Source organism: Lissotriton helveticus, chromosome 1_1, assembly GCF_964261635.1.
Source record: "Lissotriton helveticus chromosome 1_1, aLisHel1.1, whole genome shotgun sequence".
Lineage (NCBI taxonomy): Eukaryota > Metazoa > Chordata > Amphibia > Caudata > Salamandridae > Lissotriton > Lissotriton helveticus.
This window is the reverse complement of record NC_136057.1, coordinates 1429399967-1429427924: the sequence shown is the minus strand read 5'-3', so window position 1 is coordinate 1429427924 and position 27958 is coordinate 1429399967. Positions and strand designations below refer to the sequence as shown.

The following is a 27958-nucleotide window of genomic DNA, read 5'->3' as shown; positions in this document are numbered from 1 at the left end:
TCTTACTAGCTTTGGAGTACGCAGATCCAAGTGTTACTACTCTAATTGTAAGTGATTCTTACTACTGTGTCCAGTCTTACAATGAAAACTTGTTCTTTTGGATTCAAAATGATTTTCATGATTCCAAGGGTAGCACAATAAAACATAAAATGATCTGGGTTCGAGTGGCAGAGCTTAAGGCTATGTTGCCACTCGTTTATGTGATTCATACTCTCGGTCATCAGCGCGTGGGAGTTCACGCTGTTGGCAACTCGCTTGCTGATGAAGCAGCGAAATCAGCAGTATCTACATACTTAGTTGCAGCAGTTACTAGGTCGAAAACCAAGATTGATAGCGACATCTTGGCAGCGATTGCTGCCTCTGAGAAGGGAAGTAAACATCCTTCGGGATTCCCTTCGAAGTATAATTACCACTTAAGTCCCGAAAAGGTTCCTTTTGTGACAATTCCCGATGTTGGGGAACGGCTGATTCCCAACTCGGATCGCAGAACAGACTTGATTACAGCGGCTCATGAAGGTGTGGCGTCTGCGCATGCGGGCGTCTCAGCCACTGTAACGCAACTACAACAACGTTTCTGGTGGCGGGGACTATACAAACAGACGCGTGATTATGTCCTTCTTTGTGACATATGCCAGCAGATTAAACCTTCAACTGCTACGCGTCCGCCTCAGACTCAGTTGTACATTTCTAATAAACCACTAGGCTGTGTTTATTTAGATCACTGCGGTCCATTTTCATCTGATACTGCGTATAAATACATCTTAGTAGCAGTTGACTCATGCACACGCTTTGTGTGGTTATGGCCACATCGCAGCGCTGATTCCCGGACTGTCATCAGAGATTTGCGTATCTTTATAGGGATTTTTGCCTGTGGTACCTTCCATTCGGATCAGGGTCCGGCTTTCGCCTCTAAGGCGTATAAGGATGCCATGACTTCGATGGGGGTCCAAGTCAAGTTTTCGTCACCCTACAGACCCGAGGGTAATAGTGTAGTTGAACGAATGAACCGTGATTTAAAGCAATCTTTGACAGCCCGAGTTATAGGCACTGGCAGAAACTGGCTGGCTCACCTCTATGGCGTGCAGCGTGCTCTTAATAATCTCCCTAGAAGGTCTCTGGGTGGGCGGACCCCATACGAAATGCTCTTTGGCATCAAGATGTTCGTCCCTGACCTTGACGGTCTAGACTCGGTGGTTCGCGCCACTTCCTTTGACGCAGATGAACATTGCAATGTTTTACAGAATCTACAAAAGACGAGAGACACTCTTGCAAAGGAACATTTGCCTTCCACATCGGATGATGCGTTGCAGATCCCGGTAGTTGGCTGGCTACCCCAAGTTGGAGAACTGGTTCGAGAGAAGATCGACAACAAGAAAGAGTTTGGTCCCTCCTATCGAGCTCCGGTCCCAGTGCTTGGAGTGAAGGGCACAAGAACAGTCATTTTACCACCACTTCCAGGTCGTAAGGAAAACAGGTTTATTTCTATTGACAATGTCAAGATACACAGAGTGGCCGATTCTTCTTAGCATGACACCGGCTGTTTCCTGTCCTTCCATTGTGAGAAATTCAATTATGACCACTGCTTCTAATAATGAACCTGAGGTGGCCATCGAATTACCTGCTGTTTCCAGTCCATTATTGAATAATTTACCAGGAACTAACCTTGATGAGACAGACTATACATACCCCACTGATTTGTCCATGCCTGACCTGCAAGCTCGTTTAGCCACGGAATCCAGATTTTCATTTGACTCTGCTTCCCTTGCCTCGAAAAAACCCTCTAAAATTGCATTATATGCTGGCCTGTTTAAAAAACATTTTTTGATACCTCCTTGGATATACATTTGGCTGGTCCTTTTTTCAGTTTACCTTTTTATGTCAATTGGTTTTGTGTTTTATTTTTTTCGGATTATGAATGGACACTATGTCGAGGAGAGAACTTGCATTACTCATTTGAATGGAACTTTGGCCCCACTTTCCTCTTCACATTCTACACACAGATTAAAAAGAGACTTGACTTTGGTTAACATCACAGCGTGGCCTGTTCTGGATGGAATCGCGTGGGATGCAGTTCGTTTTCAGATTCATGGTCCAACGGAAGTCGTTAATGTCCCTAATGTACTAAGAGTTAATATGGGGGATGTGGTGAAACAAAACATTCGTTCTGATGATTGGGATGTTAATGCTGTGGAAAGTTTGTTTTCTGATTTGAAATATTATGCTGCTTTTGATGCTGAGGATTTATATTTAGAATCTGCTAATTATGGTGAATTGTTCTGTTACCAACATTATGGCAATCACTTCTTACACAAGACATCTTCCCGAAGGGATGCGGTTAATTTTACTCAGTGGGAACATTGCCCAGCACCAACACAAGGGAGTTCAGAAACGTTTCTTAAAAAGTATACTTATTTCACTGACTTTAATCAGTCCAATCCCGAGTCCTTTTATTTTAAATTTCACAAACAGCCACTGTCCAAGGTTCGACTTACAAATACAAAATTGTTATATTCAAAGGCCTTCCTGGATCAATTAGTTACTGGAGGGTATGAGTTATGGAAGGATACCATAGACCTTAAATCAGTTTGGGGCTCAAGGGCCTGGCAGGTACAAGGCACTGAGGCTTTGCACCGTGCATGTCTCATCCCAAATCATATGTGGTTTTTAAATGAAACCATTTCCCAGACCACGTGCTTTGGATTGGCTACATCTAAAAGGTTAAACACCCCGTCTTTCCCGGAGTTGGAGGAATATGAGAATTGGAGTAATTTTACTACATTGTCCATTAGAGATATACAGGCTCTGCTTCTGAATTCCTCCTTTAACATTTCCAGTATGAATCCCAAGGGTTGGCTGCTTTGGCACCGTGGTGCTGATTCTTGCCAAAAGAGATTTTTAAATATAACTGACGGTTTTAAGACTGTTAGATCTGATCCCCGTTTTGATTTGAGTCATACTGTCACCTCTTACTCAGTTGGCAAGTTGTGTCAAGCTTGGTTGAAACATTCAACTTTACCTGCGGTTAAGTATCACCTTTCCAAACTGAATGCAGACGTGGATTTGAATGATTTCATTAAGGGCCCAGCTAGTGGCAGGTCTAAAAGGTGGTTATATGGTGTTTACAATGAAATTTGGAAACTCTCACAGATTGAGGCTGCTTCACGCCTTAGGGCTATTGATCAGGCAAATCTTGAGAAAGTGCTTGCAGTGGTTGACAATAGCATTAATGTGCTTTCCTCTAGAATTTACACATTGGATAATATTGTGTCGTCTGTTGTTGATATTGTGCATGATGAAGTGTCTGTATTATACCATGGTCAAAATCAATTACGTTCAATCATGCAGTTTGCATGGACACTACAGACTCTAAAAATGGGTAAAGTTCCCTGGGGATACATGAACGTTTCCTCTTTATTTGCACCGTTTGATTTGACAGACAAAAAACGCTTGCTTTCAATGCGTGATGCTTCCTTTTCTATGCTCCATATTGAAAGATTGGAATCTTTACCTTTTTCTGTGGCAGAGACCACTGCTGCTACGTGGCTTATCCACGGTTTAATAACGCTGCCGTTTGCTTTATATAAGTTTTCAAATTGTATGAAATATGTGCCAATAGGTCGTTTTGAACCCTTAGGTAGCGGTTTTCTTCATGAGGTCTGGTCACTCCCATACACATACAGATGTTTCAAGGATGAACAAGAGGTTTATCTAACAGGGGATGAGTGTACTGAGACGCCAGATCATTCTTTAATGTGCAGACACATACAGTTACACGGTTCATGTAACAAGGACCGACCGAATATGGCTTGCGTTTTACAGGGCACGCCAGTTCCTGCTATCATCCCCACGTTTAAATTGTTAGAGAATGGTAGTTATTTAATGCTCAATAATGAAAACTGTTGTGGTTTAATTAAAGGTATAGCTTTCATAGTAACGGTTAGTGAGCGAGTTATTTGCTGCAGAAATGTTCTTTATCCTCCCACACGTGAACATAGGGAGTCTTCCATTTGGCCACAGATACCGACCTTGGGAGCAGAATTCAGCGGCATGGCTAGAATAAGAGCTCTATTGTCCCAGAAAGAGGTGGCCTTGAGCTCGGCCCGTGAAACTTTCGTGCTTCACATTGCTAACACCCGTACGGAGGTTCAGGCTCTTTTAAACACTGATTTGCCTTTGCATTTCGGAGCCATGGTCCGTTCTATCTTTAACGCATCCTCCACAACGGGCCTAGCACATTTTTTTAAAGTTGTTAGCGGTGGTCTCGTGACTTCCTTTGAGAAGATTTTTGGAGTCATCCCTGCCTTCTTCCATTCTATTTTTTCATCCTTATTTGGAGGGTTCCCGTTTTTACTTGCTTTAGCGGCTGGCGCATTGGTGGTTTTCTGCCTTTTTAAATATGGATGCCCTTCCTGTGCAAGACCACGCTCAGCTGCTACTGACGCGGTTTCGCAACCGCATGCTTGATTATTATGGCACACTGCCGTTGGCGACTCTAAGCACGGCGTTTGGATTATCTTTTCGGTTCTCCTATTTCACCTGTGTCCAGCCTGTATTTCACTGCCTGACCTGTGATTTCCTTTGGGCCATTGATTTGTGTCTCTGCGGACCAATATCTTCTGACGTCGATTTTGATCAACTGATGAGTCCTATCATTGCTCACGAGTTGGTTTGTTCTGACGAAAGGATTATGGCCTTGGCGGTGGCACATGGACTAATGGGTCCCTGGGATGTGTTGTCGGCAGCGCAAAATTTCTTGGAACGAAGTTTTCTTGAAAACCCACCGAGCTGTCCTCTGATGGTTATAGAGGATGCGGTGCTGGAAGATCACGTATGTTCCTTTCATCTTTTAAATTGGATGGCTGAACTGTTTTCGGATGAGGACAGTGACTTCCTCCTGGAGGCTGTTGCAGCTTACTTTTCATATACAGTCTTATCATAGACACTGCCTCAAATTGACATGCTGATTGATAGCATTTCCTTGATTTTATTGACTTTTGGTCAAGACATTTTATTTTTTGCTTGCCTATTGGCTTGAGCCACATTATACTTGTGGGCTATTTTTTTAGCATTAGTTTTTATAATTGAATTTTTATTCATGCTCGTTTATAAATGGATTCTGCTCTCATGTGATGGCACTTCTGTTATCTTATTTAGTCCGTTCTCGGATCATGGGGGGGTGTTGTATAGCTCCTATATATCCTTATATCGTGTTAAGTTAGCATAGGTACATTTGAGATTTAAACGCCATTTTTCCTTTCTTGCACCTTCTGCACACGACCCTTAATTGTTGACTTAGCTTTCAACCTAGTGGTTTGCCGTGGTGTATGTGAGAATAATATGTTATTGCTCTGATATCAGTTTTGTTTAATAAACCATGTCTGCACGGAGAGTGCTGAAGTTTCAGGAGCAACACGATATGGAATTGTTATGAGGTCTGATCTCCACGCCTTCATAGTCATAACACAAGTGCAGCCTTTGCCAACTTGGGCTTGAGGCGGGATTGATATTGCTTTGCACGAGAATTGTTAACACACTTGATGCGGTGCACATGCAGAGAGAGCTGGTGTATGCTGATGTGATTCCTTCATGCTAGGACACTAAGGTATGGGCCCGCCCTAAAACAACCCAAAGAGACCTTCTTAGATAATAATATAATATATGTGTTAGGGAGGGTGAGATATAAGTGTTGTTAACTCTTATTCATTACAGCATGTTAACATGCTGTCACCATTCGCTTTTTATGTCTTAGTAACTATGCTGATAATTTTGCTACTGATAATAAGTATACTTGTATTATCAAAGATACTGCGCCTGAGAAGACGGCATTAGTAAATAAACATTTCAAATGCACATGTGTCTTCTTTACTCCATGTTCTGGTTTGTAATGATAATATAACGAAAGAGTGTTCATGAGTCCCACGTACCCTGAGGTACTGTAAGTTCATGTTCTGGTTTGTCTAAACATTGGGTGTTTGATATGTCCAATGAGACACTGTAGCTAGCTCGGTAAGGGGTGAGTTGGTTGCTAAGGTAAGTTTTGGGACATCCTAATTTGCCGAGGTTCCACTCCTCTGTGCACAGTTCTGTGTGAGTACAGAAACCCTGCAACAGTGGAGGGGGGCTGTCCTCAGTGGGGAGACTGTGTTTAGCAATAACTTATGACTTTAAAGATGGGAGGCACTTTTGCCTGGTGGTAGTGAGGGAATCCGAGGAGGGTGTCATGGGGTATAGGGGTGCCAGCGCTAAAGTCGGCACAGTACAGGGAAGCCCAAAGTTTGCATGTTCTATTGTAAACCCCATGAGATAGGGTAATTCAATTACAGCTGCAGCAGATCCATGCTCAGTAGACAAAGCTGCTAGGCCTACTGAGCACACATTTACTGCCCCTTGTTCCCTGAGAACAGCTACCAGTCATGCCCAGCGAGCATGGGGGACTGGAACAGAGGGAATGGTTAAAATCAGGCCATGGGTTGTGTGAGAAGTTGGTGCTGGTTTTGGGGGAAACTGGGATAGGTACATGGCAAAATACAACATGATGCCCTGTGCCTACTGACAATGACGAAAGCACCGGTCTAGTGGGTACTGACAGGTGGAAAGGGACATGCCAGTTACAGAGTCTGTGACCTGTGGCTACTGACCCCTGCAAAGGGATGCAGTCTGTGCAAAGGTGACACCATTGGCAGATGGAAGGGGAACTGGACCTGTCCAAAGGCCTAACAGACACAGCTGATGCCTACACCAAGCAGGTATTGATAACAAGGGCATTGAGGATAGGGTTGCTGGGCAAAGTCTGTGACCAAATACTACAGTCCCGGCTTCACCTTAGACAATATGACGTTTTTGCTGGTGGAAGAAGAAAAGACAAATTCTGTCTATTTGATAAAGCATCCTATAAAGCGAGAACAAACAGTTTCACTAGAGGAATTTTTTTAGGGATAGTGTTTTGTGTTAATCCCACCTAATAAATGTATTCTGTTAGTAACAAGTTGGTACTGCTGCTTTAAGTCAGGCATGGTGAGTTATTGTACAATTGATGGTAACGGTTTAGAAGAGCGCACAGCACAGAGTCCAGGTATCAGTAGTAAAGCAGCATGAAAAATAGGTGCTCAGGAAGAGGTGGGAGACTGGTTACCACAGTCTCCAAGACAAACCAATGGTTCAAACAAATACTTTGATCTTCCGAGCACTCAAAAATAGTCTTTATATGGTTTTCACTATGTCTTTTAATGTCCAATGTTCCTCCAATTCAATCCAATTTTCATCAAATGATTATTTGCAGCCAACGCACGTTTCGTCAAGTCCGTTCAGGACTAATGACTTCCTCAGGGCTGCAACCCAAATACACACAGTCAGTCTTGAAATACACTCTTTTAAAAGTAACATGAACTTAGTATATACATACGACCTCAAATTGGGTCCTATACGTTTGCCAAATAATAACAATTCGGTTATATAAAGAAGTGCCAAATGTACCAAAACCGTGTTAACCACATTGTTCTAATGCAAATCATTCATATTACAAAACATCACAAACTGCAAAACATATGAGTCATATGCGAAAAATTATTAAACGGGGTAAAAGGTTATGGCCCCTGATAACACCCTTAGCTTACAGGTTCTCTAATATTTCACAAAAAATCACCTGTCTAAAGACTCACCTATTCCCAAAATGAATCAGGTGATTTTTTGTGAAATATTAGAGAACCTGTAAGCTAAGGGTGTTATCAGGGGCCATAACCTTTTACCCCGTTTAATAATTTTTCGCATATGACTCATATGTTTTGCAGTTTGTGATGTTTTGTAATATGAATGATTTGCATTAGAACAATGTGGTTAACACGGTTTTGGTACATTTGGCACTTCTTTATATAACCGAATTGTTATTATTTGGCAAACGTATAGGACCCAATTTGAGGTCGTATGTATATACTAAGTTCATGTTACTTTTAAAAGAGTGTATTTCAAGACTGACTGTGTGTATTTGGGTTGCAGCCCTGAGGAAGTCATTAGTCCTGAACGGACTTGACGAAACGTGCGTTGGCTGCAAATAATCATTTGATGAAAATTGGATTGAATTGGAGGAACATTGGACATTAAAAGACATAGTGAAAACCATATAAAGACTATTTTTGAGTGCTCGGAAGATCAAAGTATTTGTTTGAACCAATGGTGAGTTATTGGTCTGCTTTCATTTGGAATGTGTATATACACATACAGGCAAAAACGCACGCACAGACTCTGATCTCTGTTTTAAAGGTCTTAATAATTAATATTATTACAAAACATTGATTTTAATTACCCCTCACAATCCGCCCTCTTCTCCCTTACTGCTGTTTCTTAAACCCCTCTCCTGCCCTGCTTCTCATCTAATGTATTTTAACTTGCGAGATTGTTGAGTAATCTTAAACTCACCCACCCTCCTAATCTTATGAACCAAGCTACGCCCATGAGTTTCAAGTGCATTTTTAAAGCAATCCTTTTTTCTCAACAGCTGGAAGTTTCGGGGGCAACAGCCAGTGATAACAGGGTTAAAGAGCCAGGAAAGACCATGAGGTTGAAGGTGACGGGTGATCACAATGCAAGAGTTGGCCTCGTTGCAGTGGATAAAGGTGTATTCGTTCTCAACAAGAAGCACAAACTCTCTCAGTCCAAGGTGAGTCCAGAGGGACAATCCCTGCCCAATGCATGGCGTGATGTGTTAGCATGAATCCCACTGAAAGGAAGCGATTATTCATTTGATTCTCCAATAAAACCTGTGCCCTTCTTTACTGCCTGCAACAAGAATACTGTGAGGCTTCTCTAGAACACCATCGCCGTTAAATAGTGTGACAAGGACAACTGCAGGTCTCTTACAAATGCCTCAGACATCATTATTGCTGTTGTTGTATTATTCTGTGGTTCTTTGTTTACACTGACATGGTGTGAATGGGTCCAAAGGCACCGCTGACAGGCATGTTAACGTGATGGTACAGTCCAACTCTCACACAGACGTAAGGAGCAATGAAGTATTCAAGAACATTACATTAGGCATTATATGGATCGACTAGCTGGAGGGACCAGGTTAAGACCATCTGGAGACAGTAATAGAAAGTCACACTTACTTCTTTGCTGAAGAATGATACTGGGGATCCCTCTAGGATGCTTTGATGGCGAGTTCTGTAATGGGGCGCCCCAGACGACAGCGGCAGCTTCCATCGGAGGCTCTACAGAATTCTTCCAATCTAATCAGTTTGTCTCTGGCCGCTCTGAGTTTTAGTCTTGACTACTACAATTCCTGTATCTAAAAGTGTGTGGCATGCCGGACTGTTCCCTCCCTGGGGTGGACGGCCAGTGGAGTATTTCACGGGCCGGCTGAATAGACGTTCCTGGTCACCTGAACCAGTCTGATGCTTACTTACTGCTTATTATTAGCTGATACCAGCGTTGGAGCCACTTGCATGCCAAGAAAACAGACTCATTCTTTAATGCTCCTGTGTTGATTTAATAGGCCTCATGGGGACCATTGTGATTCCGGAAGAATATGAAGATTCTGTCCAAGGCAAGACTAACTGCTTAACCCACCTTTCTGCATTTCATCAACTTAATAAGTACAGAAAGGCCACCACTCACACATATCTGTGTTGTGTGCCACCTTCCTTGCACCAAAGGTTGGCCCTGTTGTTGGCCTAAAAGTGAATTTGTACACTTGAAAAATATAATCAGTGCTCACAGGTGTCTAATTAATTTCGTCTTGTAGCGCCATCTTTACTATATATGTTTCTTGATGTAATGAACGGGCTCCATGCAGAGAATGCTAAAGCCATTGCCAATGCTTGGAAACTGCTGGGGGCCAAACACCTCAAACAGTAGCATGGGTGAAATACCCACCTTGTATTCTGTCTGCGGTGTTTTTGCTCTGCCAGTGATAGAAATGCGTGCAAAAGTAGCCTAGAGAATAAGACACAGCTATCTTGTCCAGTCATCCATCTGCAAGAACATAGATTCTGTGTTGAACCATCTAGGAGCCTGCCTTGAATCCATTCTGGAGATTGGAGGAATAGACTTTTCTGTTGGGCCCTCATGACTTGGCATTTGTACTTTCTAAAACTCCTTATGAGGGAGGACTGAGCAATAGAAGTCTTGTTAAGGTTGTCCATAAGTAAATGTAATGATTAACATGGAAGAGGGATGACTCTTTGTAGAGGCCTCCTACCTTCTTCCCTGAATTATGTTAGGAGAACAGGAACATGACCATTCTTGGTAAGGTCCACCATGCTCATGCTCTAGACATTTTAAAGGGAGTAGAGTGACAACTTGTTTTAGGGTCTACCAACATTCTTCCTTGCATACAACTCAGAGACTTGGGGCCTCATTTATGAGCCTTTGCGGCACTTTTACACCGCCGGTGCGTCACTTTTTGTGACGCACCAGTGGCGTAAAAAATGCGCCTTGTTGCGCCATATTTACAAAGTGACGCATCTAGGTAGATGCGTCACTTTGTAAACCCCTGCGCCACATTATACCTGTGCCAGGTATAATGTATGCAAGGGGGGCGTTTTGACGCAAGACAGGGTCATAGAAGTGACGCAGTCGCCACTTTTAGGACACATATGCGTCAATTTTTTACGCCTGCCTAACAGCAAGTGTAAGACTGATGCAGGCCCTGTCACGTGGGGCTTGCCCCATGTGAAAGGACACATTGCTGGTGTTGCGTCATTTTTGTGACACACTCCAACAATGCTTCAGTTTTGCGCCATACAGATACATCAGAAATATTGACGTATTTGTAACTCCTTGCGCCATGATGCGTCTTACTGTAAATATGACGCATCATTGGTCTCGCAAGGAGGGCGCAGTGAAAAGTGATGCATCGCTGTTTTCACGCAGCGATGCGTCACTTTTCATAAATGAGGCCCCAGGTGTCTTAAGATGATTCTCAATAGAATCCTATGGGCTTCTGCACCAGGGGTCATGGAGAAGAATGGACAGTGACATAACTAGTGAAATGCAGAATATTGTAGTACCCTAGGCAATCAACACTTTGAACCCATCGTTTGTTTGTGCATTATACTACACCAAACTGAAGTTGGCTAATTTTAGCTTCAAATTCTATCATGACAAAGCACAGGAGGCACAGCCAGAAATCTGCAAACAAGGGAGATGATTAACCAGATATAGCTAGAATAGGTCATGTGAATATTTCAGCTGTAACAGCCAGCTGAGCATTCAAGTGATCTATCTAAATTTGTGGATGGATCCAAGGTGCATGTTGAAATAAATGTTTATGATCCATATGAATTTGGATAGGAAAACAAGTTGCACGTTGAACTACATGTTATTGTGATCCTCCTGAATTTGCTGATAGAAGCAAGGTGTACGTTGACCTAAATATTCCAGTGATCCAATATAATTTGTTAATCAAAACAATGTGCCGGCTGAAGGTCTTGATACTAGGAGAGGGTAGAGTTTCTATTGGCACAAGGGAAGAAATTTTTTAGTGGAAGTCATGCCTAAGAAGGTTGCGTTGTGATTCTCGCCTTCATAAACATGATGGAGATCAAGAAGCTTGAGAGCACAGAACTGAAGTACCCACTTGTTTAACTAAACACTGTTTCACACCTGCAATAGAAAAAACAGTTTTACATAAAGAAGTACATTTCTTCTTGGCTAATTAATACCTTTTCCATTCTCATTTTCAGGTGTGGGACTCCGTGGAGAAGAATGACATTGGATGCACTCCTGGGGGTGGTGCCAACAATGTGGGTGTATTTTATGATGCTGGACTGGCTCTTGAAACAAGTTTTAAGACCTCTACTCCACAACGATCAGGTATCTTATTCCTCTGATCGACCTACAAAAGAAATCTACCTTCTTAAACATAGAGATCAAGATATAGTCTACAATAACTGCCTCACAAAAGTTGTTCAACGAATGGAGATCACTTCAATGTAGAAAATACACTAATTATCTGAACGTATAGCCAATGGGCACATTTTTTCTCTTCCTGCAGAACCTACTTGCGCTCAGCCAGAAAGACATCAGCATCGCTCTGTTCAGCTGATAGATGCAAAAGCTGACAAAGGTTGGTAGCACATTTTAAACATTTTGCAGAATTAATTAAGAGCCATATAAATCGATCAATGAATGTTTGAAAAACGGTGTGTCCATGATATGCAAATATTTAGAGCCTTTCTACTACTTGTAGGTTTAGAACGGGGGTCCATACCACTTAAAAGTTCTTTAAAAACCTTATGACCTTCCGCACAGAAAGTAGTTCTCCTGATTTTCTGGTGACGGACCACCCACACCTACCCTTAACACTCGTATGTTTTCCAGAATTTTCAACCATCCATATCCAAGCCACTATAACCTGCTGATTGCAGCATGTCCGCAGTCTAATTTGCAAAGGGTATATCATATGGATTCTAAACTGTCACTAAAAGTCCATGTCTGTTCTAAGAAAATCCAGTAATATAACCCCTACACTTCACGCACCAGTGACAACTTATACATAATTTAGGCTGCCAGTGAGCACCTGTACCCAGTATGACATCATCTAAAATATTGTGCTCAGTCTAACCTAGCTGTAACTGGGCATGCGAGTAAGCAGCCAGTCAAGCATGCAATACAGGCCATAGGTCTATTCTGCACCTGGCTTGCAATCAGTCCATTGCTATTCCATGTTTAACTTGCCCATGCTAGCTCCTACCCAGTGTAACCGTAATGGCCGCCCAACTACAGTATTACAACAGATTAAGCCCATCTCCTTTCTAACCTGCATTTTTTTACCCAAACATTTTATAACTTGCCAGAGATCTCCCATACTTTGTCAAACAGGTAAGTAGGAATGTATTCCCTGTGTAACCGGACAGCATGGGCTGATAACAAGCTTAAGCTGTTGGTGAGTGCCCAAAACCACTCCAACATGCGGTGACAACTCACAACCACTCTAACGTGCCAGTGTTATTCCATACCCAATCTAAATGACTAGTGGCACCCTATCGCGAGTCCAACATGCCAATGACAGCCTGGTCTAACTTGTCAATGCTAGACCATGTCCAGGCTGATCTGCAAGTGATTGCCAGTAGCCACTCCATCCTTGAACAGTAGCCTTTACCCAGTAGCTCCTGGTGGTAACTGCCAAATCAAGTATATCCCACCAAGACTGTCTATAACCTGTCTCAAACTCAATCCGGACAAGACGGAATTAGTCCTGACCGGAGGTGGTTGCAGTCCCTGGTCTTCCTCCCACTGGCCTCCCTCACTTGGCGTCCCTCCGATCCCCGTCCCTAAGGTCAAAACCCTTGGTATTTTTTTTAATTCTTCACTTTCTGTTCACTCACAGGTTAACTCAGTTGTTTCTTCCAGTTTTTTTTCCCTCAGAACCATTAGGAAGATCTCTCGCTTCTTCTCTCTACCCGCTCTAAAGATCATAGTGATGGCTATGGTGCTCTCGCGCCTTGATTACGGCAATATCATCTACAACGGCGCCCCAGCCTATGCCATTCGCCGGCTGCAGCTAGTGCAGAACCAGGCTGCCCGCCTGATTCATGGCCTGCCTAAATTCCATCGCGTTACTCCTTTATTGCAGGCCCTGCACTGGCTGCCGGTGAAAGAACGAGCCTTGTTTAAGCTTGGCTGTACCACCTTTCAGGCCAAAATGGGCACCGCTCCGGAGTTCATCTGCTCCGCCATCAAGCCCTACATGCCGGGCAGAGAGCTTCGTTCCTCTCATCAGGCCTTGTTAACTATCCCCCGTTTCAGAAAGAAAAAGGCAGGCGGAACAAAATTCGCAGTTCTCGCTCCTGCGTTCTGGAACTCCCTCCCGACGGAACTCCGTGGGACACCCTCCTACACTGAGTTCCGGAAAGGTCTAAAAACCCTGCTCTTTTCCCGAGCTTATAATGCTTAGTCCCCCTCTGCTCCTGTTGGCCTCCCTACTACTCAAAAGCGCCAAGAAACCGCGTGGTAAAAGTGCGCTATAGAAATGTTTTTAAATAAAAAAAAAAAAAATTCAAATTCATTTGACATTTGTACTACATACTGAGGTAAGGTAGGTAATTTTTATTTGTACATGATAAGTTAAAACCTTTCCAAAAAAGAATAACATATTGCTAGTTACTAAGAATTCATTTTGTGCAGCTTTCTGAGATTTAAAAATGTGCTTAATATCAGTTTATAGTCATCAACAAAACTGAATTTTTAAAAGTATGCATTATGTAAATCCATCGTCGTCAGTTAAAATTCAATGTCTCGAGACCCAGAGACAGTTGAGAGTTACTCTAGGTTAGGTAGATTACTAAATGCCTATGTTCAAAAGATCCTAAGGAAAATATGGGAATAACTTGGTGGTCTTTAGGGGAGGTATACTTCATACTGAGTGTAACCTGCCATTAATGTAGAAAACTAAAAAGCAATTACCTGAACTATTGAATTAATTTCAACCAGTGGCAACTACTGGGACCACATTCTGGTCCATTGTTCTTTTGTCCATTACAGCATTTCTGATAAAGAACAGCAAAATAGAAATGAGTCTTGGTCCAGCTCTAACTGGACCTGGCTTTCCCAAACCACCAGGCCAAGTGCCTTGTAGAAAGGATCATAAGCAAAAACAGGCCTAGTTCAGTCTTTTTAGCCTCCTCATTGAGGCACAGTATGAGTCCAATAGCATAGTGAGCAAAGGATGCACATCAGAAGTTACCTGTTGACAAACCTAGTACAACATTTTGGTCTCAGCCAATGTCCAGTTTAATTTGATGTGGCAGGACGTAATCCATGTTAACCTGAAGTGTCAGCTCGAGGGGGTGCAATACATAAACTGGCTTCTTGGCAGCACAGATAATTGTCGACAAAGGAAAAAATGAAACCATGGTAAAGACAGTTTTCAGCATTGAGGAAAATCGAATGGAAATAGTATTAATATTAACAGCCCAGAAAGTCAAAGAGTTTAAATAAAAGCACCTCTCTTTGAAGCAGAAACATCTCGAACATTTCATAAATGCTTGGGAGTCAGTGTAAATAAGTTTGATGACTTTTGGCAGAGAGCACTGTGTCTTTCCTAACATATGACCTCTTCAGAAAGGGCCCTTGATAGACATCATCTATAGCCTCCATTCCTTGTCTTGACCTGTCCATATGTTTTCTCTATCTCTTACTGTTGTAAGTACAGTATTAGAAAGTCATCCTTTTTGCCCTGATCACCCTGGTTTTTGACTGATATTGGTGGTTACTGGTTCTGAATGTGCCCTGGGCCTCTGCTAAGCGGGGCCAATAGAGCATTGGCCCTGATTAGCAGAGCCAAGGGCACATCCAGTCTACCAAATCACATTGCTCCTTCCCATGGACCAATTCAAATTTCCACCTGTGCCTCATCTTCTCCCATCATTTATGAGAAGTATAATTGCCTGATCAAACACATTCAGGGCTTTGTGGATTTAAATAACAAGTCTATTTAGAGCAATCCCGACAATATTTTTTCTAATTTTTTTCAAGAAAATATAGGTACTATTCCCCCATAAATGGACCAGAGTCTAGAATAAATACATTTGTTTCAATAAAAAGATATTTTAAAAATCAAAATGTCTGATCAAATTATGCTAGAATATGAACATGGATTGCTTCCAACAAATAACAATTTTGGATTTGAGATTTTGAGCCTCCAATTTTCATATTGTTTGTTTTCCAGATTATAGTTCTATAATAAAAATGCCTCACTGGTAAAGTGTCTTCATTAGTCACTTATAAATAGGTCTGGGCGGTGAACTCTGTTTGCTGAGTTTTCTGCACTCCGCTGAGTACCTGAAAAACTCCACTTCGTGTAGCAGAGTTTTTCCTTGCTCGCAAACATCAACTTGGCAAGCACGAGCAAGCAAAATCCATCTTTCAGCAAGATTTCTCAATGCGAGCGGTCAGATTCTGAACTCAGGCGATCGCGGATGGTCTCCACTAAAAGGTGTTTGGCAATCAGTGTAATTCTAATTGACCCAGGCATCCTACCTGTAAGTCCCTAGTATGGGGTAGGGCATGTAGGTTTAGAGACCCCAGTTTACCTAATGCACTTAAGGGTCACTGCTCTGGTGTCTGATGTCATTTTAATGCTGACCCTGCCTTGCAAGCTGGTTTTAAAATAAAGCTGTGTAAAAATGTGACTTTGGAATTAAAGTAACTTCCAAAGTCTAAAATTATCTTTTTATCGCATGTAAGTCACATATAATGTCTGCCCTAGGTGCCCAAAGGGTAGAGTGCCTTGTTATAAAAAGCACAAACATTATAAAATATGTTTTCTATACCCTGAAGGGGGGGAAAGAGCCAAAGGCATTTTCCCTATTGTAGTGCTGTTACACTTTAATAAAGTCTAACTTGTGACCAGAAGTAGCGAGCAACTTGATTCAAAGTATCAAACAAATATTTTCAATAAATCCAACAACTTGCCATATTCGGATCTATTATAACTATTTCAGGAAAGTAGCTATAGAACTTACTATGCTGAAGTTACCTAAAGCAGCCCTGTAGCAGCCTCTTGTGATTGGTCAGCCTCTGACAGCCTGAGCCAAGTTGCTCCCTGAGTAGGTGTGAAGAGGCCTGGGGCTCAAATAATACAGCCATTTGTTGGGAGGAGATTTGCTTCCTGGAGAAGCCAGGGACAGGATGGGGGCTGGAGAGATACACTGAACTTCAAAGGCAGAAGCACAGATGTCCCAGGACCCAAGCCACCCCCACTTCCTTGCTCCCCAGCTAGATGGGAGCCCCTCCAATTAGATTAGGAAAGGGGCTGGAAGGGGATTGTAGAGAAAGGTTAGTCACATCTGCGGGTTGGGTGTATTAGCCAGACCTGCACTCCAAGGAGAACATTTCTACATTTTGATTTTTAAGGACCTGTGTGTAAAGGTTCCAGAGGAAGACCTGCATCGACGACTAGAGTCACGCTGGCGACGTCAAACCGCAACTCAGCCTGAACACACTGGTTTGTCCCGCTGAAGACTTCGGCTTCTTCAACTGGGTGGCAAAGACCTCCAGGGCTCACTTAGGCATTGTGCTACAACAGACCGTTGTCGTTGACGTCGAAACCTGGATCGGAAGACCCAAAAGCTCGGAAGTGAGGGAAAGAGCTCCATAAAAGTGACTAACTTAGGGGGTCATTAGGATTGCAGATTTCCCGCATCCTCCGGGCCAGCGGAAGCCACCGCCGGCCCAGAGGATGCAGGAAATCCGCCGCGGATGATTGAAAGACCCACCGCCAAATTAGGATGGCTGGTGGGTCTTTGAATCTGTCCGCCGCTTTTCTGCCGCGGTCGCCTTCCGACTGCGGCAGAAAAGCATTAACATGGCTGGCGGTGTCTGTCAGACACCGCCTGCCATATTATGATGGAGTAGCTAGTATGCTTTTCCACGGCGGCTTTTCCGCCGTGGAAAAGAATACGGACCTTTACTGCGGGGGCCCGTTGCGGGCCCCCTGGGTGAAGGGGGGTGGGGGTGCACATGGGGGGTACCTATGGTACCCCCCTGCATTTGCGTGGACAAAGCGGCAGGCACTGCGCGGTGCCTGCTGCTTTGTGCACGCAAATGCTGTGCATGCATTTCTTTTTTTTTTTTTTTGAAAACCTTTATTGTGCACGAAAAGAGAACAAATACGGGCCTACAACCATCAGGCCGGCCACAGGACTTTTAAGCACAGGTGCGAGCAATGCGGTTCTACAGCGGCATCAGGCAAGATAGCAACAATTAGTAACAGTTACATCGAATGGAGGTATGCCGCCAAGGAGAAGGAGCATTGAAGGTTAAATTTCTAAAGTTTCGATTGAAATATAAATCAGTAAAGAATAGAGTCAAGAAGAACTGAGTCCGGACATTAGCTTCATAACATAAGCAGGCGGCATCAATAAGAACAACATTGGGAAGAACATTTCGTCAATATGGCAGTACCATACAAAACAACAGTAGCTGCAGTTCACTTTTACGCACCACCCTCAGCGCTGCCCACTCCCTACTAACCCCTATTGCAGACCCAGAACAGAAACCAAAGCAAGAAAGCGCAGAAATTAGAGAAATAAGGCCCATAGAAACTAAAAGAGGAAAACTATATCTACCCCCCCCCACCCTGCAACAATCCGGAGGCTACGGCCTACCCCCCCCCCGGCAAAGTGCCTGTCGCCCAGTAAAGAACCCGAAATATAGAATCAGAAGAGAAGAGAAAGAAGAAAAGATAAGAAAAGAAGATGTTCACACTTGAAGTATCGGGAGGAAGAAAAGAACAAGCTATTCTACCACTCCCAAAAGAGAAAGGAAAGGAAACGGAAACGGGGGAGGAGCCCTAACACTAACAAGACTCCCGGTCCCACAGCCATGTATAGCCCCCTTTACCGAATGAAACAATAATATCGAGAAGTACACTACCAAAAGGAGAATTGAATCAGATACATCCGGGTCCCCAAGCCAGCACCGGAATGATCACCCCGTCCATACGGGCAATAGCAGGATACGCACAGTCCCACCCCATGTGAGAATATACCAGGATAGACATCATTAGCAGAACAATTGTGGGGAGCTACAACCATTACATACGCCAGAGAGGCGGCAGAGTTCAAAGTCGTACCAGCTAGTATAACAAAGGTGAACCCCCGGAGATTTCCAGCGCTAATCAGGTCGCGAGCGACCACTACACCATGACGCCCAGCAGAAGCCCGCCCCAGTCGGAACAAAGGGACAAAATGGCCGCCTCAATGAGGACGCAGACAAAGGAGAGCAAGATGGACGCTACCCTAAACAAACAGCCCCCACGTCACATTAAACTTCCATGATCAGGAGACAGGAACCAAGGAGAATGCGGCGGAGCCGATAGCCCGCGATTTATCAGGGTAGCCAGTATATGGTGCCGACTGTGCCATTGACAAAGGTCACAATATCTCAAAGGACGCCATGATTGTAAAGCAGATCTACCCCTAGCAATAATAAAGACAGACGGGGGAAACAATCTACACCATACATATGATACATGCAGCCAGTACGTACAACATTTCAACCCCAGTCCCCAGCAAGGATAGATCTATTATTACCGGAGGAGGGCCAAGTCCAATGTCCCCGGAACTCCCCAGCCATCAGTGTACTCTTCCACCCCATACGTGAATAATCACTATAAAATCGAATTACAAAACAAGATGGGAAGGGATATTACTGTAGCACGTGCGGAGGAAGCGCCAAAGTCCGAGACTCCACCAGACAGTCCAACATAGTTCAGAACATAGAGACTCCTAGCCCTGGCCCGATCGTAAATGCCCGCCCAGCCATGGCTCCCGGGCAGAGCCCACCACAGATAGAACAAAGGAGCAAGATGGCCGCCCTCGGCAGAATCGAGTTATCAAAGGGCAAAACGGATTCCGCCAAGCGCATTCAGTCTCACTGTCTCCAGGGAGTATCAAACTCAGGGCAGATAGGCATGCCAGAGTAAGATACAAAAGTAACGGAGCCTGCGGGTAACAAATCTGCAGGAAAGACAGTCGCTGCACAGACGGCTCTGTAAACCATGGTTGCACTGCCCCGGTTGAAGTCTTGATATCCAGCAAGAAGGGAAACAGTGTAGCGTCGCCAAAAGAAACATCCCCCATGTGTTCGGGCGGTAACATCGTAGCACAGTTGGAGCCCAATGAAGGCAGATCAGTACTGCGTGGGGAAGAAGACGGTGGTATAAGCGCCACTGAGAGTATCACATCGTCAAGCATCCTGCCCAGCAAACAGGAGCTTTCACACCACGCAGCCCCCAGGTCGGCAAGCGCTAACATAACAGAGCCGCGGGTCGGCTCGGGCGATGGTTCCACTTCATCCACAGCGTAATGTGCGGCTCGCCCCCCAGCACACCGATCAGAAGCTTCCCGGATGACATATTTATGGGTCATAGCATAGCCTTCCCTCGGTACAACAGCGCCATCCATTTCCGTCCCTCTGCCGGGAAAGCACGGGGTTAAGTCGGCAAGGTCCGCAAAACGAAACAGGGTCTCAGGTCACCGGTGTAGTTCAGGGCAGCCGGTAACGGAGGCACAACAGGATGAGACACCCTCGACCGGCCCAGGGCGAGGACGAGTCAAAGGCAGGCACCGTCAGCTGGCCACAGACCAATGCGGGGAATGCGCGGCGTGTCTCACCTGAGCATCCTCCACAGCAGAGCGGTGGGGCAAAGTCCAGGCGGCCAAAGGAAAGCCCTGTGAGAGGGGCCAATGGCTATAGGCATCTGTGTGTTACAAGGCAGGTCGTCAGCATTGCCCCGGCTAGATCGGGTCACGGAGCTTCAGCAGGCGCCATCTTAGCGGGTCAGTCCGGGTTTCAGCTCAATGTCCAGGAGCGGCCGCCGAAGCAGCTCGGCGATATCTCCAGTTGGGAGGCTGGCAGGGCCCTCGGAAAAACGGCAACAGCCTTCGCTCACGTTCGCCGTTCCCCCGCAGCCACTCAGTAACAGGATGGATAGCAGAATTTATCTGCGGGAGACAAAGGCTCGCGGAGCCGGGAGACTACACGTCTGTCTCCTCCGCCATCTTGGCTCCTCCCCTGTGCATGCATTTTTAACATTGCGGCGGGTGCAGCTTGAAGCTGCACCCGCCGCAATGTAAAAAATAGTGGATGTGACCTCCACCCTGGCGGTCACATCCTAATCTGCATGGAGGGACTGCCGCTGCCCCTGCGGACGGTCCCTCCTACTCTATGGTGGCGGACGGACTCAGGTCCGTCCGCCATCATAATCGGCCCCTTAGAGGGTAAAAACTTGATCAGGCCCAACCGCTCATCATATCGGACCTGCACTCCATTGCGCATGGCCAGAACTATGACTTTGTTCTGGTTCAGTGCGACCAGATAGGCGCAGCTGGTGCTTTACACTTTTTGGCACTAGAAAGCACACATTTTTTATTACTATTTTTTTTTATTCCTATCTCTGGTTCTCTACATTTGTTTTTTGTCATTTGGTGTCATTTTAAATATAGCAATATTCACTACTTTTATAAATTATTGTTTTATTATGATTGTGATGTGTATTTTACTTATTTATTGTTTTTCAATATTAAATGCTTTACACACCTGGCTCCTAAGTTAAGCCTTACTGCTTGTCTGCCAAGCCTCCAAAGGTTGAGCAAGGATTAATTTACTGAGACTTGACTAGACCTTTTATTGTGGTATTATGACTAGCTGTGGATGCTCAACTGCACCAATTTATAACTCACCTTCCTTCATATACCTTCCCATTATAACTCCATTTGGATGTGCTCAGAAATAACGTAAAAAATTTAAATATTATGACTAGGGCCACGCTATTTTTAAATGTTTAGTGCCAGTCATGGAAGAAGGCTACTATATTATTGTTTTTTTGGTAAAAAAAAAAACTTTCTAAAATGCTACTACCTCCTCCTGATACAGTATGGTGGTCTTTCTGGTAAGTCAAATTATAACATTTTGAAAGGATCAAATCCTGGTAGAGACATGAGTAGTTGAGGTGGATCTCGTGTTTTTTTCCACCTCAATTTTGAGATATCAATTGTAGTATTTCAGTACAATAGAGGGAGGCATGATTTGAAAGGCCTTGTTTTACCATTTCAGCTGCAAAGTACAAGGGCACTGAGAGAAAGTGCTGTGAAGATGGCATGAAAGAAAATATTATGGGCCACAGCTGTGGAAAGCGAGTTAAATTTATCAGGGAGACCTCGGAGTGTGTGAAGGCATTCATGGACTGCTGCGAGTTTAGCACTAAAATGCGGACCGAGGAGACATATTGCGGTAATCTGGCAAGAAGTAAGTTTCATTTATCTGTGTCACCATCATCACTGAGAGTAAAAATACATAATATACGGGATAAACTACCCACTGCCATACATTATAAGGATATTGCAAGTCACTAAGGAGTTCCATAAACATATAGAGAACGAGGGCAAAGGCTGAGTTCCTTTTAAGGTTATGGAGCTCTCGGGTGTCTTGGAATACCCTTATCATGTATGCCAGAGGGTACTTTATCACATATAATACATAGTCACACATCACCTTTCCCACAAACCACTTAAAACCTTAGTGTGTAGCTCTTTTATATAAAACAGAGAGCATGCTTGCAAACATGAAGAATAAAAAAAATGCTTGTTAGATATTTGTTACAAAGAGATCTTAGAAACAATTCAATACACGCCAGTTTTAAAAAAATGCAGTAGCTTGGAATGTATTGAAACATGCTAGCAAGAAAGATTCTAGATTTTCTCTATCTAAGGAGTGCAAAAAATAAACATATTCTCTCTGGTTGATATTGTAAGCCATTAAAATAGAGCAGAAGAAAGAAAAGCAATGTTCGGTTTTCATTGCTTTAAATAGTAGCCTCATTTCTGCTCCATAACCTGACCTGCCTTTTCACTCGGCTGCTGGCAGCAGGCATTGTGACATCAGAACTCGGCTGTAATAACTTACAGTGGTCAAATTGTGGTCTTTTTGTTATAATCAGCAACTCAGTGCATCACTAGTCGCCGAATATAAAGAAATGAGAGACATGCATTTAAACAGGGATTACAGAGTCCTATGTATTATATAATAATATCCATCATAATAATACAACTTTGTGGCATTCAAAGCTTGTTTTACATGAAAATGTCAAATATTCTTGTAACACTAAGAATTTATTGGCTTCCTTGACCTCCCATTTTCAAAGGGATCGGATGAACAGAGAGATTTTCTCACAATAAAACAATCTGGCCTACTGGAACAACCTGGATTAGAACTCTTCTTTAAAAGTCCAGTGCACTGCCGGAACTTCACTTTTTGTGGAATTTGTGACGCTCATTTGGATTACCCAGATCTACGAGGCCGCGTAAAGCCACCCTGCGTGCCTCCTAATGACCTTATAGATATTGTCTGAGGCAACGCAGCACAAGTCACTGCAGTGCCTCACACTGTGATAGGGAGGCATGCCATGGGCGTTACTGTAGGTATTCCCAGGTAACACCTATGGCATTTGACGCACTTTCACATTTACAACATGCTGTAAACCTGGGAGTAGGGAACATCCTCAACAACGACTCTGGAAAACAAGTTCCGGAGTCAACAACGACTTGCCTGAACAACGACTTAGCCTTAACCATGCATGTGCGTGGTTAAGGCTAAGTCAGTCTAGTGTTTGGGCAGGGCGGAGTTCAGAGGCACGTCAGATAGGAACAGGTAAAAGGGGTTCAGGGGTGGAGGGGGTGTTTGTGATAGTTTTTGGGGTGGCGGTTTGTGTTAGTTAGGGGTTGGGAGGGGTTCAGGCTAGAGTTTAGGGGTGGGGTGGTTCGGGTTAATTTTTAGGGGGTGCGGGGTTCTAGTTAGTTTTTAGGTGATGGGGGTTCGGGTTAGTATTTAGGTGGTGAGGGTCTGGGGTAGTTTTAAGGGGTAGTTTTTAGAGGGTGGGAGGGTTTGTGTTAGTTTTTAGAGGGTAGGAGGGATTTGAGTTAGTATTTAGGGGTGCTGGGTTTGGGTTAATGTCTAGGGAGCGGGAGGGGTTCAGGATTGTTTTAGGGGGTCGGGGTTGGGTTAGTTTTTAGGGTGAGGGAGATTTGGGTTAGTTTTTAGGGGGTGAGAGGTTTCGGGGTAATTTTTTGGGAATGGCAGGGGGTAAGGGGTATTTTCTAGGGGGTGGAAGAGGTTCAGATTGGTTTTTAAGGTGGGTGGGGGAGGTTTGTGGTAGTTTTTTAGGAGGTGGGAGGGGTACAAATTCGTTTTTTGGGGGTGCGGGTTCAGGCACTTTTAAGGAGGTTGGCTGGTGTATTTTGGGCGCAGGGGGAGTAGGAGGGGGGTAGTAAACTCAGCTATGGATAGTTGTTTACCATGCATGCATTTACCATGAAAAATTGTGGTAAAGGAATGAGTGGTAATACTAGTCGTGGTTAAGACGCAGTCATAGTAGAGACCGCATTGTTCAGGTAGGCATTGTAAAGGAACTCGTTGTTCCAAAATACAACCCCTGGGAATGTGTTAGAGGCCTCCACCTCCCCATTGAGAGGCGTAAGTGTTGATTTTGTGAAGAAAGGTTTCCCTTCCTCCACAAAAACAACCTGGTTTCAATGCAGACACCCTTGAACCATTGTGAAAGTCTGTCTTGGCGCATGGCAGCCATTTGTGCACCAGTGCTGTGAAAGATGACAGGAATGAGCCATGTTTCATAGATATGGAGAATTCCCATCCTTTTTTTATACATAGGGCAGCACAGCAGGAAGGCTTGCAGCACTGCCTTACACCAAAAATAAGTAAGTGAGGCTCTTAAAGACTAGGCCACCGCTATAAAGCAAATATATGATATATAGATTTTCAAACACATCACCTTTCAGTGGAAAATCATATTCTTTCCACCAATTTTTGAAAGACGAAAGATTTACTTCATCTGGCAAGTGCTTAAATTCGGACCCTAAAGAAAGCTAAACATCCTTAAACACAATGGAAAAGAGAATGAATCTGATGTTTGCTGTTCAGCCTTTTCTAGACCACCTTTATTTTATTCTTCTAGGCAACTTTGAAGAAGGATACTTAACGGATGAAGCTATCACCTCCAGGACCGAGTTTCCAGAGAGCTGGTTCTGGAAAGTAGAGCAGCTGGTGGAAGCTCCGGGGGTGAATGGGTAAGACAGCTCTGTTATCCAGAAGTCATGGACTAATCACCAATACATCACCTGTAAGTAGGAGCTCACTGTTGTGCCAGTTATAGTGGGCTCTGTATGGGACAAGTCACTTCCATCCATAGCCAAAGGTCATAGACAAGGCTGCCAATTTTTCAAAATGTATATTTATTTCAATTTGTCTCATACTGTATACAACATTTTCCCTTGGAAGAAACAGCAGATCAGCCTACTTTTCTGCCTGTCGATATCAAATCTGGCTGCAAGATTAGTTTTAAAAAAATGTCTTCTGTTAACTTTTTAGCAACCAATGGGATTTGTAGTATATTGTATTATCCTTCTTGCAAGGCCATGAAATAATGGTGGATAGGAGTACAAGAGGCGTGTAGGCCATAGCATCCACCCCAGCCTACCAAATCACCTGGCTCCTTCCCTTGGATCTATTCAAATTCCACCTGTGCCTCATCTTCTCTCATTTTTATGAGAGTATAAATGCCTGATCAAACACATTTAGGGCTTTGTGGATTTAAATACCAAGTCTATTTAGAGCAATCCCGACAACATTTGTTTCTAATTTATCGTAAGCAATAAGTGTTCCTATGCCAACATAAATGGCCCAGAGTCTAGAAAAAATATATTTGTTTCAATAAAAAGATGTTTGAAAAATCAAAATGATCAAAATATGATAGAATATGAGCATTGGTTGCTTAAAACAAATAACAATTTTGGATTTAAGATTTTGGGTCTCCAATGTTTATATTTTTCGTTTTGCAGATCATATTTCTAGAATAAAAATGCCTCACTGGTAAAGTGTCTTCATCAGTCACTTTTTAATAGGTCTGGGTGGTGAACTCCGTTTGCTGAGTTTTCCGCACCCCGCTGAGCGCACAGAGTGCCGAAAAAGTCCACTTTGTGTAACAGAGTTTTTAACTTGCTCGCCAATGTCAAATTGGTGAGCACGAGCAAGGAAAATCAACATTTCTCAACGCGAGCGGTCAGATTTCTCAACACGGGGTGGTCGCGGATGGTCGCGGACGCTCACATTGAGAAATCTTCCATTTGAATTGAGAAAGCTGCTGCTCTGGGAGAAAATCTACTTCAGCTGCATAAAAAGAAGCAGGGCCCTCTTGCGCTCTGCCTGAAACCGTTCAAGCTGATTTTACAGTGCAGGACAAACACCCAACATTGAAATTCAACACGCACGGCATGACCAAACGCACTCCGCCGTTTGTGTAGCACAGTTTTTGGTCACTTTAGGGCAACTCTGCAAACTCTGCCCAGGCCTACTTTTCAACCACAAGAGACGTAATTAGGATGGTTTTTGCTCTACAAGTTTGCAAAGTGTTTTTGTAACTTCACAATCTTTCAACTTCAATAGTTTCCAAACATAGAGAAAAATACAGGGGGAAAATGTCAGCTCAAAAGAAGGTTGTAGTTTGAAATTTGTGCAAAAGAACAAATCTACCCCATGAAATAATTTTTTAGAACATTCTGCTGCAAAAGTGCTTTTCCCCTGAATACTCCTCCATAATCAATTCTCTGCAACTCCGTAAACCCTGATTTAAATTAACTTTCAATCTAAATGTACAACTGCTACATAATTGAGGGACAGAGCTCCTTAGGGTAAACCTATTATTAGCCATGCTATGGAGCTTCTAGTAGTCATAATATAGTATTTATTTAAGCATCTGTTTATTGAAACAATTCACACAATTATAATTGGAATCATTATCGTTATGCCATGCCAGGTTCACCCAAGCAAAATCTACGCATTGCTTAGTGTGCGATTTGTCACATTCTATTGAAAAGATCAATGTTTTAATATAAGAACAAAGTCAATTTATGTGAATGCTTAGCTTTTTAACCATTCCTCATTAGACATCAAGCAAAATAAAAGAGAGAAAAACACACTGGAGCCTGTATGCCATTAGTCTGATTAGCATGCCTGAGAAAATTGCCCTCCTCTGTATCCGCTCACCAATTGTACTACTAAATATCAACCCCCAGAATCTTGTCATACAAGTACATCAAGAAAAGAATATTAAGGCACAAAATATCGAAAGGCACAAACACATACAATTACATATATCTGACTCTTCGGCTCCCGTCGTTGCCAAATGCCCTGTGGGAGTTGAGCGTTGAATGCTGGAATTCTGATCTGGTGTAACATTCATCCAACTACACAAAGTTGCTAAATATAGAAACACTCACTCAGAGAGGCTCAGAATGGCTCAAGTGCAGCTGTATCATATATTAGGAACATGAAGAAACAAACATTATCTAGGCTTTGGCGATGTGTTTTGTGATGTTTTGTGATGTTGTATACTATAGTGACTGCTGTTCAGCATGGCTAAAAGCTAGTGGCATGGAGTGTCGTAGAGTGGAGAGGCAGTGGTGTAACGAAACCTGGAGGGAGCCCCCCCATCCCCCACCACCAAAAAATCTGGTATATTTTGAATTGAAACCTCCGACATTTAATGAAATGCCTCAATATTTGCGTACTCAAAGTTCGAATAAGAAAGTAAGAAACACTCTTAACATATAAGCTACACCATTTGCGACATTATTGTCAAGAGCAGATTATTTAACTGAGACAGGAATCAGAGCAAGGCCAAGGAGTGGTCCTATTGTTTGAGAAACTGCCTATCGCTGAAGAACAACTACATAGGGTCTGGATTCGACATTGATGGAAAATAACATGAAACTCTGAAAGACAAACCCACATCTATAATTTAACAGACTCGACTGACAATATACATGAGCAGTACACAAGATATAACCCAGTATCCTGCCATCTCCAATAGAAATAAAACTGGTGTGAATTATCTGCATGCCACACACTTGCGTCTGTCAGGGATTTTGTATGATATTAACCACTCTATAGTATTTAAAATGAACTGAGGATGTAATTTCAATATCTACCATCAGGGCTATTTTAGTAAGCAGGGCATAAACAGGCAGGCACACAAGGCTAAAGATGAAAACTGCTTGGATGCTTCAGAACATTGATGCAGATGTGTGTCTGTATTTATCATTTCTGTATTGTAAACAAATCTAATTACACAATTTTAGGTGCACATATTATAGACAAGTGAAAACAACACCATCAATAACGCATCATGTAGGATAAAAAACAAACCATATTAGCAAGTACCTAATGACAGATTCCATACTAACTGTAGCTGGTGAAGCAAAGGAAAAAGTGCAAACACTTTCAAAGTGCATAATAGTAGAATCAGTAATCCAGCAATATACAAAACTCAAGCATGTTTTGTAAAGCAATCCCCCTTTCTTCTTGCATCAAGGTGAAAACACTTTCAAAGTGCGTGATAAAAACAAATCTAGCAGTATGCAGAAATGAAGCCAGGTTGGTCAAACAG

General features: G+C 43.3%; 1 protein-coding gene across 1 annotated transcript in view; it reads left to right on the top strand.

Moving 5' to 3' along the window:
* LOC144764166 (A.superbus venom factor 1-like) overlaps positions 1-27958 on the top strand; it is a 1132054-nt gene that overhangs the window by 402153 nt on the left and 701943 nt on the right. Inside the window, exons 13-17 of the mRNA XM_078650288.1 lie at positions 8492-8653; positions 11679-11808; positions 11990-12061; positions 21556-21747; positions 24470-24581. Of these exons, the coding sequence (XP_078506414.1) occupies positions 8492-8653; positions 11679-11808; positions 11990-12061; positions 21556-21747; positions 24470-24581 (668 nt within the window). The remainder of the gene's footprint in view (positions 1-8491; positions 8654-11678; positions 11809-11989; positions 12062-21555; positions 21748-24469; positions 24582-27958) is intronic.